The sequence below is a fragment of the Xyrauchen texanus genome, chromosome 40, assembly GCF_025860055.1.
Source record: "Xyrauchen texanus isolate HMW12.3.18 chromosome 40, RBS_HiC_50CHRs, whole genome shotgun sequence".
In the NCBI taxonomy this organism is placed as follows: domain Eukaryota; kingdom Metazoa; phylum Chordata; class Actinopteri; order Cypriniformes; family Catostomidae; genus Xyrauchen; species Xyrauchen texanus.
In genome coordinates, this window is record NC_068315.1 from 18,908,332 (window position 1) to 18,927,466 (window position 19,135).

The 19,135-nt window shown below is 39.4% G+C and overlaps 1 protein-coding gene across 2 annotated transcripts; it reads right to left on the minus strand.

The window, feature by feature from the left end:
• Window positions 1–10,322: 10,322 nt before the first annotated feature.
• Window positions 10,323–19,112, minus strand: calcoco2 (calcium binding and coiled-coil domain 2). 2 transcript variants are annotated; one of them, XM_052112661.1, is made up of 14 exons: window positions 19,056–19,079; window positions 18,428–18,605; window positions 18,109–18,211; window positions 16,408–16,568; window positions 16,044–16,169; window positions 15,717–15,830; window positions 13,617–13,732; window positions 13,461–13,530; window positions 12,258–12,413; window positions 11,973–12,158; window positions 11,803–11,889; window positions 11,501–11,678; window positions 11,323–11,348; window positions 10,323–11,228 (listed from the first exon to the last, which is right to left on the minus strand). In XM_052112661.1, exons 2-14 carry the CDS (start codon window positions 18,602–18,604, stop codon window positions 11,067–11,069), a joined length of 1,662 nt encoding a protein of 553 aa, XP_051968621.1. In that variant the 5' UTR covers window position 18,605; window positions 19,056–19,079; the 3' UTR covers window positions 10,323–11,066. The 2 variants fall into 2 exon arrangements, with proteins under 2 accessions (XP_051968621.1, XP_051968620.1); XM_052112660.1 differs by having other exon boundaries at window positions 10,324–11,228; window positions 18,428–18,632; window positions 19,056–19,112.
• Between the last annotated feature and the right edge of the window lie 23 nt (window positions 19,113–19,135).

The window sequence follows — 19,135 nt, forward strand, 5'->3', positions numbered from 1 at the left end:
CTTTTTGACACACAAAAAGTAGGCTAGTGCTGCTCCACAAGGCATTCTCTCAGTTTCAATCTGCTGGATTCTGATATGTTTCCATCACTGAAATCTGTCATCCATGTTGTCCTCACTGTATCTGTTAGCAGCTGTACCTGCTAGAGGTCTTTCAGTGCTCTTTGTCATCTCCCCACCTGGCTAAGGAGAACCATGGGTTAGAGCAGGTTCCATCAACTGGCAGTCGAGAATGATGTTGTTGAGCAATTGGAGCATAATAAAATTATCAATAGGTGAATCAAAAAGACCAGGCTCCAAAAGACCATTAATTGGGTGACAAAGATAAAACTTTTACCCTGCTTCTCACAGGCTGCTTCATTTTTGCATGTTTTTCATTCCTTCTGATAGTGAAGTGAATCTCAGCCCCAATGTAGTTTAATCAATTGTCCAGCCTCATACCGGATTTGATTATATTGCTAATTTGGATTCGTATTTGACTCAGTACTCACAAGTAAAGTTACCATGCAGTACGGTTAGTATACAATTCTAGTATACAAATAATATATTAAATATTTTGTATTATACCTGAGCCCCCTTAAGATTGAAATCCTAGAATCGCCCCTGATGCATAGTATATGCTTGCCATAAAACAACATGTTTTTCCAACTGGAGGCTGGCCTGACCGCAGTGTGACTTCCTGCTGCTTTGTCTCGATGTGTGGCAATGAAGTTTGTGGGCTATTCGAGTGACTAGGAAGACAATAACTAGTTGTCAGGGAAGGTAAATAATATAATTTATCTTTTTAAAATGGATTTTAGGCATTTTTGAGACAGTTCTTATTTAGGTACAATGCACAGGAGGGGAGTTGGTGCTGGAGCGATCGCCAAAAAGAAACTTGTTGACTATTCAAATAATTTGCATTCTCAACTAATTTGTTTGTTGTCACAGACCAAGTATAAATAGAGAGGTACTGTCCTTGCTGAAGATGAGATTGCACAGGTGCGTATACACTGATTTTGTTCCTTTGATTACAAAGATATGTAAATCAAGACATGAATTATTCTTGTTACTAAACCTCATGGGTGCTCAAAAATATTAATAGATTATAATCAGATTTTAGGTATTGTCCTTGTAGATGTCAAAACATTTAGAAACCTTTAAGACCCATTTGGAGGAGTTTGCAGCAAGCATAAACAAGAAACATCAGTTCAGAGTGCAGTTCCAAGAGATGTGTGACACCATAGTGGTTGACCCACTTGCATGTACAGTTGAAGTCAGACATTTTCATACACTTAGTTTGAAGTCATTAACTAATTTTTAAACCAATCCACAGATTTAATATTAGCAAACTATAGTTTTAGTTTAAGTAGTTTGTGCATGTAATTTTTCCAACAATTGTTTACAGACCGATTGTTTCATTTTTAATTGACTATATCACAATTCCAGTGGGTCAAAAGTTTACATTCACTAAGTTAACTGTGATTTAAGCATCTTGTAAAATTCCAGAAATTGATGTCAAGCCTTTAGACAATTAGCCTATTAGCTTCTGATATGAGGTATACTGAATTGGAGGTGTACCTGTGGATGTATTTTAAGGCCTACTTTCAAACTCCGTACGTCTTTGCTTGACATCATGGAGAAAAGAAAAAAAAGATGTTAGAAAAAAATGTGTGGACCTCCACAAGTCTGGTTCATCTTTGGGATCGATTTCCAAACTATCTGTTCAAACAATAGTGCGAACATCATGGTACCACACATCAATCATACTGCTCAGGAAGGAGATGCATTCAGTCTCCTAGAGATAAACGAGCGAAAAGTGCAAATAAATCCCAGAACAACAGCAAAGGACCTTGTGAAGATGCTGGAGGAAACAGGTAGACGAGTATCTCTATCCAGAGGAAAAGGAGTCCTATATCAACATAACCTGAAATGTCCTCTGGTCTGATGAAACAAAAATTGTTTGGCCATAATGACCATCATTATGTTTGGAGGAAAAAGGGTGAGGCTTGCAAGCCGAAGAACACCACCCCAAATGTGAAGCATGGGGGTGGCAGCATCATGCTGTGGGGGTGCTTTGCTGCAGGAGGGACTGGTGCACTTCACAAAATAGATGGTATCATGAGAAAGGAAAAATATGTGGATATATCGAAGCAAAATCTCAAGACATCAGCCAGGGAGTTAAAGCTCGGTCACAAATGGGTCTTCCAATTGGACAATGAGCTCAAGCATACCCCCAAAGTTGTGGCAAAATGGCTTAAGGACAACAAAGTCAAGGTATTGAAGTGGCCATCACAAAGCCCTGACCTCAATCTGACAAAAAACATGTGTGAGCAAGGAGGACTACAAACCTGATTAAGTTACACCAGTTGTGTCTGGAGGAATGGGCCAAAATTCCAGCAAATTATTGTGAAGAAGCTTGTGGAAGGTTACCAAAACGTTTGACCCAAGTTAAACAATTTAAAGGCAATGCTACCAAATACTACTAAGTGTATTTGAACTTCTGACCCACTGGGAATGTGATTAAAGAAATAAAAGCTGAAATAAATTATTCTCTCTACTATTATTCTGACATTTCACATTCTTAAAATAAATTATTGATCCTAACTGACCGAAGACAGGGAATGTTTTCTATGATTGAATGTCAGAAATTGTGAAAAACTGTGTTTAAATGTATTTGGGTAAGTTATATGTAAGCTTCTGACTTCAATGAAGTGTTTAGAGTAAAGAATATTCCTTTTAAGCCTAGATTGAAGTGGATAATTTTATTATTATATAACATACAACTATCCAATATTTAGAATTTGTACTACAGTACCATTTCAAATGCTTGTTGTCAATCTTACATATAGCACCTTAAAGTATAAATAAAAGTACTTGAGTTGATTAAAAATGAAATATTCAACTTCGCTACAAATATTTTTCATCACAATTACAAAGTATAAAAATATACATCATATTTCTGAAATTTTGAGAAGAAGAAATAATAAGGGCTGAATCTGTTTATAAACTAAAACACGCTGTGCACGGCATGACGGAAGCATGCATAAACTGCCGCCGGTATCCTCTCTTCTCAAGCGTTTTCAAGAATTTCTGTCATGTCACTATAAAAGAACTGTAATAATGTTATTTTCTGCATATTTGATTTTATTCTGAAAAGGAGCCATTCATTCATGTACAAGAAACCATATGTTTTTAAGGTTGGCAATATTTTAACAGTGTCAAACATTAACACAATGTAGATTGACATATATGTGATGATATCGTATTTACTTGCTATTATATGTCTAAAAAAAACTTTGTATATACCTTAGAAAGATACAATGCCAATAGTGTGGAAATTAACGGGGACTCTGTTGGACAAAAATGCCACCGAAATTGACAAAAATATCCCGAAATTAAAAATATGGGGGCAGAAAAAAAACGCCCACGCAACGAGTTCCCATGTTTTATTAATAATGTCTTATATAGTTACAATTACATACATTATGATCTTCTTTTGACTTTTCACTGAACATAATTTTTTTTCCTGTCGTCCGGTTCCTCACACCATTGCGCGCACAGACAGGCTCTCCGCTTCTATAAGTCCCCATCAGTTCGGTATTTTGCTCCCTCAGTTTATGTCTAGACTAAAGACTCATCTATTTAGCCAAGCAAACACCTAATTTTTCCTTCAACCCACAATTAGGCTGCTTTAGTTGGGTCTGTCGGAACCAGAAACCAGAAACATTGATCATGATTTGAACTCTGCAATAAATTGAATGACATTTATGCTAATATTATTTAATTTGTTTCCCTGTCTCAACCTCAGGACTCCTATCCTGAGGTCACCAGAATCAGCTGGATCCAGCACTTATCCTGCTTCGTGTTGGACTCCACTGCTACGTGTCGCTGAATGATGATGACTAAATGCAGCCGGTGCCAGCCAAACATCACTTCAGTCTATTATGATGGACTTCATAGGATGAACTGATGCCAACTCCAACAATAAGACATGGGATAATTCATATGCCATTGTCTGAACCTTGGATTTAGGATGGACCACACCGAACCTCACCGAAATTACCGGCCTGGTTTATCTGCGTTTCACATCCCTGATCTCTGCCTGCATCACCTCTGTCTATTGATGGACTACGATCTTGAAATGGAATGCATAGATTAACAATTGCCAACAAAAGCCTTCATCAGCCAATTAACAAGGACAATTGCATCTATGTGAACTTCTGCAGTTAATCCAGGATGGACTTCAAAAGACATTGGTCATTAATCTTACAGTTCAAACAAAATCGATGTTTAAACACTGACCTTAAGACTTACTTAGTTTAGTAATTTTAAACCATGACTTTAACTATACATAAGTAATATTTACATTATATTCATGATGTTAGCCACAGGGGAATTGGCCCCCACAGTGAGTCTGGATCCTCCCAAGGTAATTTTTCTCCATTAACCAACATCTTATGGAGTTTTGTGTTCCTTGCCACAGTCACTTTCAGTTTGCTCACTGGGGTTATTAATAAAATTATTATTTAATTACTTATTTTTAAACACAATTACAATCGTATTTTATCTAATTACACAATGATGATTCATCGACATTATAGACATTAAAGTTGTATCGTCTGTTAATGCTGATCTTCTGTAAAGCTGCTTTGCGCTATACAAATAAAATTGACTTGACTTGACTCCTGGGTTAAATTCCGTAACTGGGCGGCCTCCTCTTGTGCAGTGGTTCTGACGCTGGGGATAATAATGATGATGTCATTATATCTCTCGCTGCACCAGCCGAGTGGTCAGTGGATGATGCTGCCACCCCTCCCCCAGCGAGGAACATGCACGCGCCACTGACAGGGAGATGCTCCGTGTCCTTACAAGGACGGTCGAAGAGCTTCACTCCGAGTGGTCTCCCCCAGAGGAACCTGATCAGTCTCACCTCGATGAATGGTTCCAGCATTCCAGACGCTATAAAATGAAAGTGACCCACAAATCTGCCCAATTCTTCCCCGAAATTTATAACAAACGCCATCCTCTTTAATGTGCATCACGGGGAAGAAAAAGGTTATGCCCAATTACCCCCTGTGGAGGAGGTGGTAGCAGCACACCTCTGCCCAGCGAGTAACAGGTACATCCTTCCAAACCGTGTCGACAAATGTCCGCACTGGGAAAAGCTTACTTAGCAGCAGAAGAAGCTGGATCAGCACTCCACACAATGGCGGTGCTCCAGGAATTTCAAGCCAAGCTCCTCAGTCAAATGGACGAGCACGGCTTTGATCCAGAGATATTCAAAGAGCTCTTGCACCGCTACAGCTCGAAGGTCACTGTGCAGGCCATTGGCCTTGTGTTGTTCACAACATTGTTCAAAATACCCTCTTGCACTCAAATAAATGCAATAAAAAATGCAATAAGTGCAAGAAAGAATACAGCATTCGTTGCAAATGCACAAGATTTTCACACATTCTCAATATAGAGCTCTTTTCCTCTTCAAAGCACACATATTATGTGCAACCGCTTCTTTATAGTGAGCGTCGCATCATGTCATTGTGGCAGGGCGGAGGGCGGGTCTCGCCTCCTCGTTTCCATTGAATACGTTACACTGGTGCCGAAACCCGGGAAGGACGAGGGATACGCCGTAGTAGAGTTCTCGCCACTACCGTCCACCCCAACGGAGCAGCCGCGGCCATCTGCCGGGGGACGAGGAGCCCAGCCGCCTGAATGAGGACGATGGCCGACGAACGCGAGGGGAGAAGGGGCTCCTAGCCGACCGCCTGGAGCGGTCAGGGCCGCTGCCAGGGGCACAGGAGTCGCCTACTGGCCGCTGGGAGTGGCTCACTGGTGACCGCCTGGAGCGAGAGGACCGCTGCCAGGGGCGGGGGAAAAACCTTCTGTTCCCCGAGAACGCGGCGGGGTGTTCCGTCCGGCAGGGGCTGGAGGACTGCCTCGGATCCGCCCGGAGAGGCGCGGCTATCGTCCGAAAAAGGGTGGAGGAGTGGCCTAGGAACAAGCTGCGGCGTATCGGAGAACTGGCGAGTAAGAGTTTTTTTTTTCATCTCTCTCTCTCCTCTCTCTCTCTCACTGTCGCTCTGCATTGGCCTTTATCCTCTTTTAAATTTTACAGTTTTTTGGGGGGTACTACACTGTTACAGAAGTATCCCCCATTTTAATTATTTCTGTTTCCCTCCCCTTGTCCCCTCCCTCGTCCAGGTAGATGGGGATGACCTGCCGGCAGACAGTGCGGAAGGCGCGCCCTCCCCCAGGGAAAGAGGGGGGGATGTACTGTACGTCAGGCCGGGGGCTCCCCAGCCTGAGAGAACGAGGGAGGAATGTGGCAGGGCGGAGGGCGGGGCCGGGTCGTGATACTACACACCCGGTCTCGTATTAGGCTAATTATGCCTCCGTGAGGTTTAAAGGCTGACTGCAGAGGGCCGTGCGGGAGAGAGAGATCATTAGCAGACATGTCCGTCATATGTGTTTGTGTCTTTGTTTTAAGTTTACCATTAAACTATCATTTATATTATCAAGCCGGTTCTCGCCTCCTCCTTTCCATTGAATACGTTACAGTCATACAGTGAGCAAACCAAATTGCCCTCTGTCCCATTACGCGGATGCATGGGAGCCCTAACGGGTATTTCAGAATGGGTGCAAAAACAATTGAACATGCTTATACAATCCAATTTGCATGCCGGCCACCCCGTTCAATGGTGTTCTGTTTCCCATGGTTTTGTCCAAAGAAGCACCTGTGTTACGAGCCAAAATACACAATCTCATCATGAAAAATGCGATAGAGATTGTGCCAAATTGTCAAGCACAAAAAGGGTTTTACAGACGTTATTTTCTTGTTCCAAAGAAAGAACGCAGACTTCGGCCGATCCTGGATCTGAGACATTTAAATTGCGCACTTATAAAGCACCCATTCAGAATTATTAATCAGAAATGGATCTTATTGCACGTACACCCACACGATTGGTTTGCGTTGATAGATCTGAATTATGCGTACTTTCATATACAAATTGTATGACATCACAGGATGTTTTGAGATTCGTGTTCAAGGGAACAGCGTATCAATTCAAAGTCCTGCCCTTCGGACTGTCTCTGGCTGCTCGCACATTCACAAAGTGCATCGATGCGGTTCTCGCCCCTATTTGCACTTTTCCACTGCACATTATGGTTTGACTCGCCTCGCCTCAACTCTACTCAATTTCCTTTCTGATCTTGCATTTCCACTGCAGTTTAGTGCCTCCTCAGCGTGGGTGGGATTATAGGCTGATCATCATAGTTGCACCGCCTCTACTGCCATGACATCATCTTAAACATGACCAAAACAATAACACATCCGCTAACTGTTAGCTACTAGCCCATTGTGCTGCATAAAGCAGTTGTTGCATGGTGATTTTACACAAGTGTAACAGTTAAATTGTACTGGTTGTTTTAGAAGCAAGCTTCCAGTAGCTGGTCAACTAAATAAAGTGAAGCTTTCAAGCAGAGTATAGAGTTAACGTAACAAAACGTACCATCCTCCAGGGCACTCTCCCTCCCATTGCTCACCGGTTTAGATAGCTTCCATTTGGTCGAACCACTTCCACTTTTCCTTGATGGTTCTGTAGTCACTTTTAAGTTTTTTTTTTACTTTTTCCTAGACTGTTGGTAGGTCCGGTGGTAGCCATGTGCGGCTAACAGCTGAGACACTTCCTCAGAGACGTTTTCGTTTCGCTCATCGCTAACGAGTGGACCATCTGCACATCGTTTATTGAACACTACGTGGTTTTGTGCACAGCTGTTTCTTTTTTCACAATTGAGAGTCGTTTGAACAAATTATATTGCTATCGCTGTTACTAACTTTAAAACTAGCAGGTTGATGTCACGTGTCGTAAAGAGTTGAGTCAGGTTGTACCACGCAGTGGAAAAGCCCCATATGAGACTGAGCGGTGTACGCATCCTTAATTACCTTGAGGATTGGCTGTTACTGCCGCAATCAGAGGCTTTGTTATGCCAGCGCAGACTTACTGCTTCAGCCATTCCACAGTGTCTCATTTCAAACTGGGGTGAACACTTCAACTGAAACCGTTTCAGAAAGCATTGGGATTTATGTCATTCCATTAGGTCTCTTACACATGAGACATCTTTAATGTTGACTGACAACACAAATGGCTGGAAAAATGCAAATATATGTTTACACGGTATGCCTTATTCACTCTGTCATATGCAAAGTCTGAGAGGACAAGGAAACGGTTCTATTAGTGGTGCAGAAATGGCCCAACCAGCCATGGTTTCTGGAAATTATGGAGATGCAGTACAGATCACCATGGGAAATAACACTGAGGAAGGATCTCCTCTCACAGGCCCAAGGCACAATCTTGCATCCCTGGCCCCATCCGTGGAGCCTGCACGCGTGGCCCCTGAACAGGGCGCAATACACCCACCAGTACTGACACGTTCAGTCATGAACACCATTTTACAGGCCAGAGCACCTTCCACGAGATGCCTCTATGCACTAAAATGGTGTTCACTGATTGGTGTCTCTCACATAGCAAGGACCCAGTAAACTGCCCGATATGATCTAATATTTCTTCAAGAGAGATTAGACAACTATATCTGCGTATCACTGTCAATAGAATGTCTGTCTCCAAGCAAAGACTTCTCTCTGGATTGTCAATGCAATTACCCTGGCTTATGAGTCGCAGGTTCGTACATGCTCAATTGGTGTTAAAGCACACTCAACTAGAGGCATGGGCAGCTCATGGGCATGGACGAATGGTGTGTCCTTACAAGACATATATTTTGCTGCTGGAAGGTCCTCTCAAAACACATTTGCAAGGTTTTACATCCTAGACGTAACGTCTCTTTTTTCACAAGTCTAGGGATATATATATATATATATATACACTTATGCCCTTCCTTTTAAGAACGGGATCCCCATCAGTTACACAACCGCCTGCATTCAGGCCTTTGTAATTTACCATAAAGTCACAAGCACTTTCATTATAAATAAACTCCCTTCCCAACTGGTTGATTAATTCTATAAGACTGTTCATATATTCATTATGAGTGCTCTCCTCTTGGCCATCATGAGGATCACTCAATGCGGCATGCTCATGCCGGTCGCCATCCCACAAGACTGTGCCGCCATGTTTCCTCTCTGGGAAGTTATGTTGTGTAGTGTGGCCTGATGGTATACTTGTGCTCAGTCAGAAATTCTGAGGAAATGGTGTTTGTGCACCTGTTTTTATAGCGGACAGTTTTGCGCTAAAACAGGTGGGGCTCAAACACCATAGCAATTATTAGAATATTGGTGTTACTCCCCATATGCGTAACTATGCAATGTCTCGTTCCTTCGTCTCAGGGAACCAAGGTTACGTACGTAACTGAGACATTCTCTGAGCTGTTATCACAAGATGTAATGCCCGAAGAGGCCAGCCAGACGACACCTTGAGAATAAGATGTTATTTTGTAAACACATGGTCACGATGAAGGGAAAGTACTGAATAAGGATGGATGCGTGTGTGTGTGTGTGTGTGTGTGTGTGTGTGAGAGAGAGAGATGGAGAGAGAGAGAAGCGTGTGTCACCTGTTGCCACTCCCAAGCAGAGATGTTGTCAGCTTTCTGAATATCAGCTTTCTCAATGGAAAATAGCATCCAAGCGGGGATATTTCTCTCTATTTAGCAGTAGTCAGTGCACGAGAGTCAAGCACTAAAGAAACTGCAATATCCTCCACCATTTTAAACAGCACCCATTGTGTAATTAATCAGTCTGTTGAGTCTCTCAGCTGTGATGAGCCGTAATGCTAAAGTTGTTAGTTTAAAGCTATTTCCTAGCTTTAGTAGTAGTAATACAAGCGATCAAGAAGAGCTGTTTTATGTAAACACTAGCTGACACGGATTCACTTCACATCACCTAACTAGCTCATATTACACACAAAAATTATCTTTTGCCACCACCTGCTGGCTGACATATGTAATGTAAAAAAAACAAAAAAACAAAACAAACAGAAGCTCTTAACACATATGCACTGCTCTTACACTTTAGTTTAGAACGGCATGAACACAAGCTTTGTAATACACACAGTGAAGCGTTGGAGTGCTGATGGTGTCAGACTATCAGTGCTCATGGAACGTCTCTCGTCCAATCAGATTTGAGGACCGGAACTAACTGTTGTATATTAATTAATAATACCTGATTAACCAATAAAACAAAATGTTTGGGTAAATAAAAGTGATTGAGAGACACCGACTGGTTATTACACTGTAGTTTCATGTGTTTATTTGAACTTACACCTGTATTACATCTTGTATTTCTTTATTTTTATCTGTTTTTTATGGATATTAGGGAGAAAAAAAACCCTGACAAGGTGATAAGCACCTTAGCACGAATAGGATCCCTCATGTATCAGGCATATTTATCTACTTGCCAAATAAATAAATTGACATAAAATAGTGACTTGAATTTAAGTTTTTTATTATGTGAGATGTGACCACTGAGATACATGAAACTAGCACAGCTATCTTGGATAAGGGTTGCCTTGGAAAACAGTCAATTCTACAGTTAAGTGAACATTAAAGAGAAATATCTGACCACAGATTGCCACGATTGACCAATCAGAATCAAGTATTCCAGAGCGTCATCCAACACTTAAGAAACTTAAGAGTTCTGTTGCAGCAAATATCAGTACAGTATGATTGCGAGTGTAATATTGGTTTCATACAACAGCTCTGTAAACTATAAATGTATATTTTGACTTGCGTTTCAAAAACATTTCACCCATTTGTATAGTTTTTTTTTCTAAGCCAACACAAATAGTTCCCAAAGAAGACTAAGCATCAATATTTGCGTGTCACCAAGTAGCACAGACAGCTGTCTGGAACGTGGCAGACAGACGAGTAAAGTGATACAAAGAGTGAAATTATCTTAAAATACAAAGCACTCTTGGAAAGCTGCTTGTCAAATTAAATTAGAGGATGAAAAATAGCTGTTGTATAATTGCTAATAAGAAAAGACAAAGCATATATCTACAAATCCTGGATCATTCAGTACTTTAACCAGTGCAACTACCTTAAATTCCTAAAGACAATATTGCAGATACAGAAAAAGGACTTGACTAGTCCTCGTGACTATAGACGTGGTCTTCAAATGCTTGCTGTTCCCAATCATCACAGATTAGAGTGCAGAATGGACACACTTTGTGAGACTGCTCGTGCTGTGCCAGTTCATCCTCACTGATTCTAGGAAAGCTCTCCTGACAATGCTGGCACACCCTCATCTATACATAAGTAAATGCATACAATTAAATAATTTTTATCACTGATTGGACACTCAATCTTGGAACAGTGTGGACTTCATAATATAGTCATTACCTTGTTCTCTGTTCCTGTTGGATCTCCTATAATGCAGATAAAAGACATAATCAAGTTAACATTCCTAAGAAGTATTTTTTGAGATGTAGGACAACAATTTGAACAAGTCAGATGAGAGATTTTGTCAGTATTGCCAGAGAATATTCTCGTTTACTAAATATACTTTTATTATACCAACCAGTCAAGTCATCGATGCTCTCATAGTAGTGAGAGTCAGTTGTGTATGTTTGCTCCTGCGTGTTGGCCGTTGCAGGTGGGCTTTGAGGGTTTGGTAGTTGCTCAGATATAGAGGCAACAGATGCAAGCTGGTAGTCAAACAATGCCTTGCGCAGTTTTTCTACTTCTGCCTGCAGTTTCTGGGATAAAAGATAAAATGGGCATGATCCACTAAACTCCACAAACAGTTTTGGCACCAATTTACTGACATAGAAATTAAGGTATCACAAGGCGTTTAATATGTGGCATTACAAAACAGATTACCTCATTTTTTTCAATGAGAGTCTCTCTGTCTAATCTTGATGTCTCAGCCATTTCATAAATTTTGTCCTGTGCCCCATGAAGCTGTGCCTGTTATGACAGAAATTTCCAACAAGAATAAGGATAAAAATATTATTTACTTTCTCAGACAGGAAAAGTAATGGAAAAAAGACCTGGATTTGACTGATTTTCTCGCCCTCAGCCAAATTCACAGCCATCTCCGCCAGCTCCTTTTTCACTTCCTTCAATTCCCGCTCGGCTCCTTCTGCACGTCTGTTGGCTTCTTTGCAATTCTGCATTTCTCCATGTAGCAGCCTCCTGGCTTCTGTCAGCTGAGTGAGAATGGCCTGAATCTGTACCTGAGGGTGAAGAGTAACAGTGAGATTACAACAAAACATTAACATCGTACAAATTTATGACAACACAGTAATTACTGAAGATGCTTCAGATTCCCTCACTTCTTTATTGTTTTCTTCTCCCCCTCGCACTGATATGGATGCATGTAATCCTTTGTTTTCATCTCTCAGATCTTCTAGGGTCTTTTTCACTTTAATGAGCTCCTGGATTTCAGCATGCAATTTTTCATTGTCTTTCCTGCTACTTTGCATATCCACCTAGTGAAATAATTGCCATATTTATATATATTAATTTCTTGTCAGAGACATTTATCCAACAGAGCATTTAAGCAATACATTTGATTAGTTTATGGATCATTCCTGCAATTCGGTTACATTTTGGCTTTGGAATTTTTGAGAAGTAAAACAAGTATATTTTACAAGTAATTTAAGTTTCATCATTAAAGGGACATGTTAATATTATATTATTCATACTGGTCAAGCTAAATGACAAAGATGCTAAAAAAAAGATGTCCATCCACTTAAAGGGCAGGAAGTGGACAACTACAGGGTGACATTTAGTGGATAAATTAATCACTACAATGTCTGTGAATTATATCTAGCAAACATATTTGTAAACATATATTGATGATTTTATGTCTGCTAACATGTGTAATTTTTATTAATTTCCCATATATATTCCCATAACAGGGTGGACATGTTATGCTTGACCACATATGACTAACATAACAAAATAAAGGAAAACATAAATAAAACAATAGAGTTACAAACTTAAAATAACTCTTTTATATAATAATAATAATAATAATAAATAACAATTTTGCTGAATGTCTTGATGTCACCTCCAGTGAGTGTGATGTAATTTAATAACATATATATTCAATGAAAGGTCATTGTATTATGACAATGGGGTGGACAATACAAAAACAACTTCACATTTACCAGAGAATGTAATTGTAAAATCCAATGATTTAGCACTTGTTTTTTTGTATTATTTTTTACCAAGAGTATTAAAATTGTAATTGGCTGAAATTAAACAATATAAATACCACAACTTGAACTGGGGAGTTAAATGTCACAGATTTGATGGAATGACCCTTATAAATTTCCTGGGAATCAAACACAAGACTATGGCATTGCCAGTGCAACACTCTACCTGCTGAGCTACAGGAACATTGTATAGAAAATGAGGTATGCTAAATGTTTTTCCCAATAAATAAGTGGAATATTGCATGTAAATGGTGCACAGTTTCAGAGATATTTTCTAACTGACAAACCTAAAAGAAAGAACACTTAAATGCAAACCTGTAGCAACTGAACACAGTCCTGTAGTTTGTAATATTTTTGCTCTGTCTCTTTCAGCACGGTATTTTGTCTGTAAGAAAGACACAGGTGAACATCCCCACATAATCTTTGAGCAAATAATCCCTTGTTGGCACAGAATGATGAGGACAAACTCACTTGAGGGCCTCTGCTTCCTGGAGTTCAACCTTTTGCCGTAACTCAGCCTTTTCCCCCTTCAGCATGTTGATCTTTTGAACAGCTTTCTCATACTTTTCTTGAAGATTGCTCAGTGACTAGTGTTTGCAAAGCATTGAGAGAAAAGGTTTCTGTTAAAGTACACATATCTTGTACAATTCTAAATTCGACAGATACAAATATTTAGATCTGTCAGTGTTTACACTAGAGGTTGACCGATTGTGGATTTTGTTGATACAATAACTAAGGTGGTGGAAAATGCCAATAACCGATTAATCGGCTCATAGTTTTTCAAATCAGTTTATAGAATGTAAAAAAAAAGTCTTAGTCTTATCATACTAAGCCAGGCACAGACTTTTAGGCTACAAAAGTCCAAAAAGAATAAACTCACAGTTTATTTTTCAACCAAAATCCCAATAATAACCAGGAAAAAGATTTCGAGCAGAAGATGGGACTTTTAACAGTTAACAAGCCCCAAACACACAAGCGGCTCTTATTTTGATTTTAGAAAGACTTGGCTCCATTACAATGCTCTACTGTATTTTTACAAAATTAAGCTTTTAAAAGCCTACATTCACAAAATGAAGTGTTTGTGTATATTGGTATTTCACCAGATGAGTTTTAATGAGGAATAAGGTTTATTAGTATTTACAAGATATGAAGTTGGAGACACAATTATATGCTGATGGGGCATGTTTACATAAGGTCGCATTTTTCTTTCCATGCCCTCGCTTCAATTTAGAACACTTGAAGCGAGGATAAAAATATGGATGAATATTGTCAATTACTAATATTTAGATACAGCAAATCCACATATGATTGTTAAACACAAATAAAAAAAAACATCAGAAACTATTGGCATAGATTTATACAGCTAACCAATAGGTCAAAAAAGCAACTATCGGCTCTGATTAATAGGTAAAGGGCTGCATGATTTGGGAACAATTCATATTGTGATTATTGAAGTTAATATTGCGATATGCGATTGCGATATAATAAACAAATGGTATCATGAGTCAACTTGCTTGGTTATCAAGAAAAATGTACAAACAGATTACTGATAATGCTGAAATGTGTATTTCTCAACTCAAACATACAAACTAGCAACAACAACAACAACTATAAATGCAGTGTTTTCTAATTAAAATATTTTTACAAAATTAAATAATAAAATCTTTGCATTACTGCAAACTTGTTATTTTCTCAATATTACACCTAAATAAAATAGAACAATAAATAAGAACATACAAATTTTCATGAAATTAAGATTGTCCAAACAAACTGGGACATCTAAGCAGGATGTAACATGTACTTTCTATAAACTCTTTTGAAAAGGAAACTGGATATAAAAGTGTGGTTCACTCAATCAAACCACTAAAACTGTTGTTGTTGTGTATATACACACACACATTATATTTTTGTTGTAATTTTTATGTTATTTTTCACGTAAGATTGATCTTACGATGATCTCGTTGCAAGTTGCAGACAGCGGGGGTGAGAGACGAGCGTCTCCGTGTTAAAGTGCGCATCAGCCGGCGGAACTTTAAATCTCTCACGGTATCGACTCCAGCTCAGATTGGGTCTTTTCCGCGACTGGTTGAAGCGGCTCTGACCGCACCGAGAATGACAGTTTTGGAGTTTGTGTTTATTTACATGTCACGCTCCCGTATTATATTAACTTTAATTATTGATGAAATAAAGACGTATCTCCAAGCCGTGATCTGTGTTTCTGTGTTATTTTTTCTGGCCACCAGTTCAGTGTCGGTCTGCTCGGCATCCATCTTCACCTGATTTCCACGCTGAACACCGGAAACTCACATGACATGACCACACGTGCCATTCCCTAAACTGAGACTGACTGGTCATCTTCATTAGCGATGTAGAAAATGGGCAAACAGCTCTCAGAGAGAATTGGCTGTCACGTCCACACATGCACTTATTTATTTAATAAAATCGCAGCATTTGCCGTCATATAATCGCACAGGCTGACATCGCGATTGCGATATGATTAATCGTGTAGCACTAGGTAAAACCAATATATCAGTGTACATCTAGTTTCCACTATTCAATGCAATTTCTTACTGGGAGATTTGACAAAGGCTGTTCTTTGTTGACCTCTTCAGTTGAATTGTAATTCTGTACATCTGACAGTGGTGTTTCCAGTTTATCTTTTATCTTCAAATCATCTAGGGAGATCTGCAATTGAAACAGCACAAAAGCACATGCCATGTTCAGGACCAGAATCACTATACTGTATTCACCACTACAGAGTTACACTGACTGGAATTCCCATTGATAGTCAGCACAGGAAAGCACAATAATGGTGAGTTTACTAACTATTAGTACATTTCTCAAAAGAAAACACATCTAAACATAGTAATGTGTAAAAAGTGAGAGAGCCTGACTAACCCTGAGACAGCAGATCTCATGCAGTCTTTCGTCCAGCTCTTTTCTCAGGATCTCATTTAATTCTTTTAAGGAATTGATCTCTTTTACATATTCCTCTTTCTCCTTTTCCATCTTTTCTGCCTGCTCCTACTCACAAGAACATTCATGAAAACTTTTAGTGGCTAGTATTCATTACATTTTAACAGACATTGATATTCAGATTGACTTTCAACATCTGAAATGAAAGTTTTCTTAGTGGAAAATAAAACAACAACAAATTTGTGCATTTATGCACTGATAAACACATTGTTCCTGATTGTACCCCAAGAAAACCACTTCAGCTGAAAGTAAATAGAAACTGTACAGAATAATGTCCAAATTGTACCTGTGTTGTTACAACTAAGATGTCCTTCTCCAAGCTGCAATCAAGACTGGTTTCTTCTGCCTTTTGAAAGCAGAATGGCGTGCTGGCTCCTTTGACACGACCGCTGCTATCCACATAGCAGAACTGGTAAAATTCCCCATCATCCTTGAGTAGGTTGCTCTCTGAGACAAAAGTCAAACTAGTATTTTGAAATGCTTAATTTCGGAAACGCAAAACTGCCCTGCTGTGCTAGGTACTCTTCGCGCTCTGGCTCCACATGCATTTTAAATTGCCAAGAAAGAGCTCATCATGGCAGTAAACCAAATTCTTGTTGAGACACTTGATGCAACACAAGGTCCCATGATTAAGGACCCCTGAGTAATGTGATAAGTAGATGTGGACCATTCAAGTTAGGGATGCTGTCTTTACAAAAATAGCAGCACAACATCACATGCATGCTGTTTGATGCACAGTAATAACAGTAACCAACATAAACATCGAGATGGACACGTTTATTCAGTATATTTGTCCCCTAACATTCATAGTGGTCAAACAATATGGATTTCTGAGTGACCAGTTCTTAAAATTGTACTGTTGTTTCAAAAACATTATGGATTTAATACATCCATGCGTATATCAAAAATTGTAAAACTGTATAAAACACTAATCTGGCACACCCAATTCAAGTCACAGCTACTAGAGAGCCGACTCGTGGAGTTAATGCTGAAGTATGTCATTTCTGCAACACTAGCACCATCAAACAAAATTGCAAAAATCAATGTTTTTAAAACAGCTTTCTGAATCCGCCCCTCATCTGCTGTCTTTCGAACCTTCAGATAGTCCCGCCCCCAACTCACGCCTTTGTTTGAGTAACATTGTTGGAGTGGGTGGGTCTCACTCAAAACAAACACAGGAATTTTATAGTGCCACAGAGACTAAGTGTTTACAGTTTTCGAGAAAATTAACCTCGAAATGACTTGCTAGTAATTGTCTCTTCATATTAAGCTGGGACAGAAGTGTTTTTAACACTGAAAATGTTTCATACTTCAGCTTTAAATGGATAGTTAACCAAAAAATGAAAGGTCTCTTATGATTTACTCACCCTCATGCCATCCAAGATGCACATGATTCTCTTCTAATGAACCAGCTCTGTAGGTGCTATGCAAGAGAATGGGTACCAAAATGTAATAGCAATAAAAGTAATCAATAGGACTCCAGTGGATATATCTATATCTTTAGAAGTGATATGATAGGTTTGGGTGAGAAACAGATACATTTTTCTCCAATTTCACTTTCATATTCTTCGTTTGGTTTTGGTGATTTGCATTCTTCGTGTATATTGCCACCAACTGGGCATGGAGGAGAATTTATAGTAAAAAAGGACATAAATATTGCTCTTTTTCTCACCCACACCATTCATATCGCTTCTGGAGACATGGATTTAACCACAGCAACATGGATTACTTTTAAGCTGCCTTCTTGTACTTTTTGGAGCTTCAAAATTTTGGTACCCATTCACTTGCATTGTGCTGACAGAGCTGAAATATTCTTTTAAAAATCTTAATTGTATTCTGCTGAAGAAAGAAAGTCACACATCAGGAATGCACGAGACTGTAAATGATGAGAGAACTTTCATTTTTGGGAGAACTATTACTTCAAATCAGGTGTTTTAGATAAAGAGACTTCCACAACATGCAATGTTGTGGGGTCCGAGGTTCCTACCTTTGAAAACCACATGTTGCAAGACCGGCTCAAATCCGACATGGTCCAGGCATGGTTCCACCCATACATAGCACAAATACATCGTGGTTGAATTCCAACCAACCTGAGTATGTCCCATACCACGCAAGTTTGATGTAAAAGAGGAAATGAAATGGTCAGGCTTGATATAACTTCTTTGAAAACAATGCAAGGTGTCATTTTATCCATAATCATATGCAAGACATGTCAGACATTGGTCGGAAAGTCAAACCATAATAAATAAGTAACTAAAGAAAATCTGATTTATGCTCATTGGACAATTGATGAGTTGGTTACACACCTTGAAGATGCCAATCCAGTCTCTCGGGTTCGGCTGCAGGCCCCCGGTGAGAGTGTATCGGCACGTGACTGCGGTGTTCGGAGGATATGATGGTGGTACGTCGTTGAAAACTACCTGCGAGAATGATGATGTCTCCATCACAGCAGTGATCATCTCTTCCTCCGTTCTGTCATTCATTCTGGGGATTTACGAGCAACACAGTCACCTATTTAATTATATGCAGAAAAAACAACTTATTTAAATGGGAATTGTAATTTGACTTTAAACAAAAACAATCCGAAAAACAACATCCTTCGACCCAGTGCCCCTTTCACTTTCATTTCGAAGGGCGTTGCAATCGCGTACAATATCGGCTAGTAAACAAAAATAATGATTTTGTGTTCTTGGTATGTAAATAAATAAGCGTAAGTGGATAAATATATGTATGCTTAAACATTTCTACAAAAGTGTTTAAGGAAACCCGATATGGCTTTTAACTTTTTGCATAACTTTTCATAAAATAAACATTTCCACTTTTTCCGGTTCATTAGCAGCATAAAAAAACTTTGTAAACACAAACTTTGACGTGTTTGCACATGTAATTTGTTACTATTTTAACAATAAACAACTACCATAAATAAAATGTTACCTGAACCCCTTCTGTCGCAAGACCGTGTTGAACGGACACTGAAATAATCTGCTGTTGCTATAAATGGAAGCCGAATGTAA

What these genes read in the sequence shown, in the direction of transcription:
- calcoco2 (XM_052112661.1), bottom strand. Translation starts at nt 18,604, where the DNA reads ATGAATGACAGAACGGAGGAAGAGATGATCACTGCTGTGATGGAGACA. An exon ending in ACTGTGTTCAGTTGCTACAG is followed by an intron (nt 12,414 to 13,460) that starts GTTTGCATTTAA and finishes TTATTTCACTAG; the next exon opens with GTGGATATGCAAAGTAGCAG. An exon ending in GAGAAGAAAACAATAAAGAA is followed by an intron (nt 12,159 to 12,257) that starts GTGAGGGAATCT and finishes CTTCACCCTCAG; the next exon opens with GTACAGATTCAGGCCATTCT.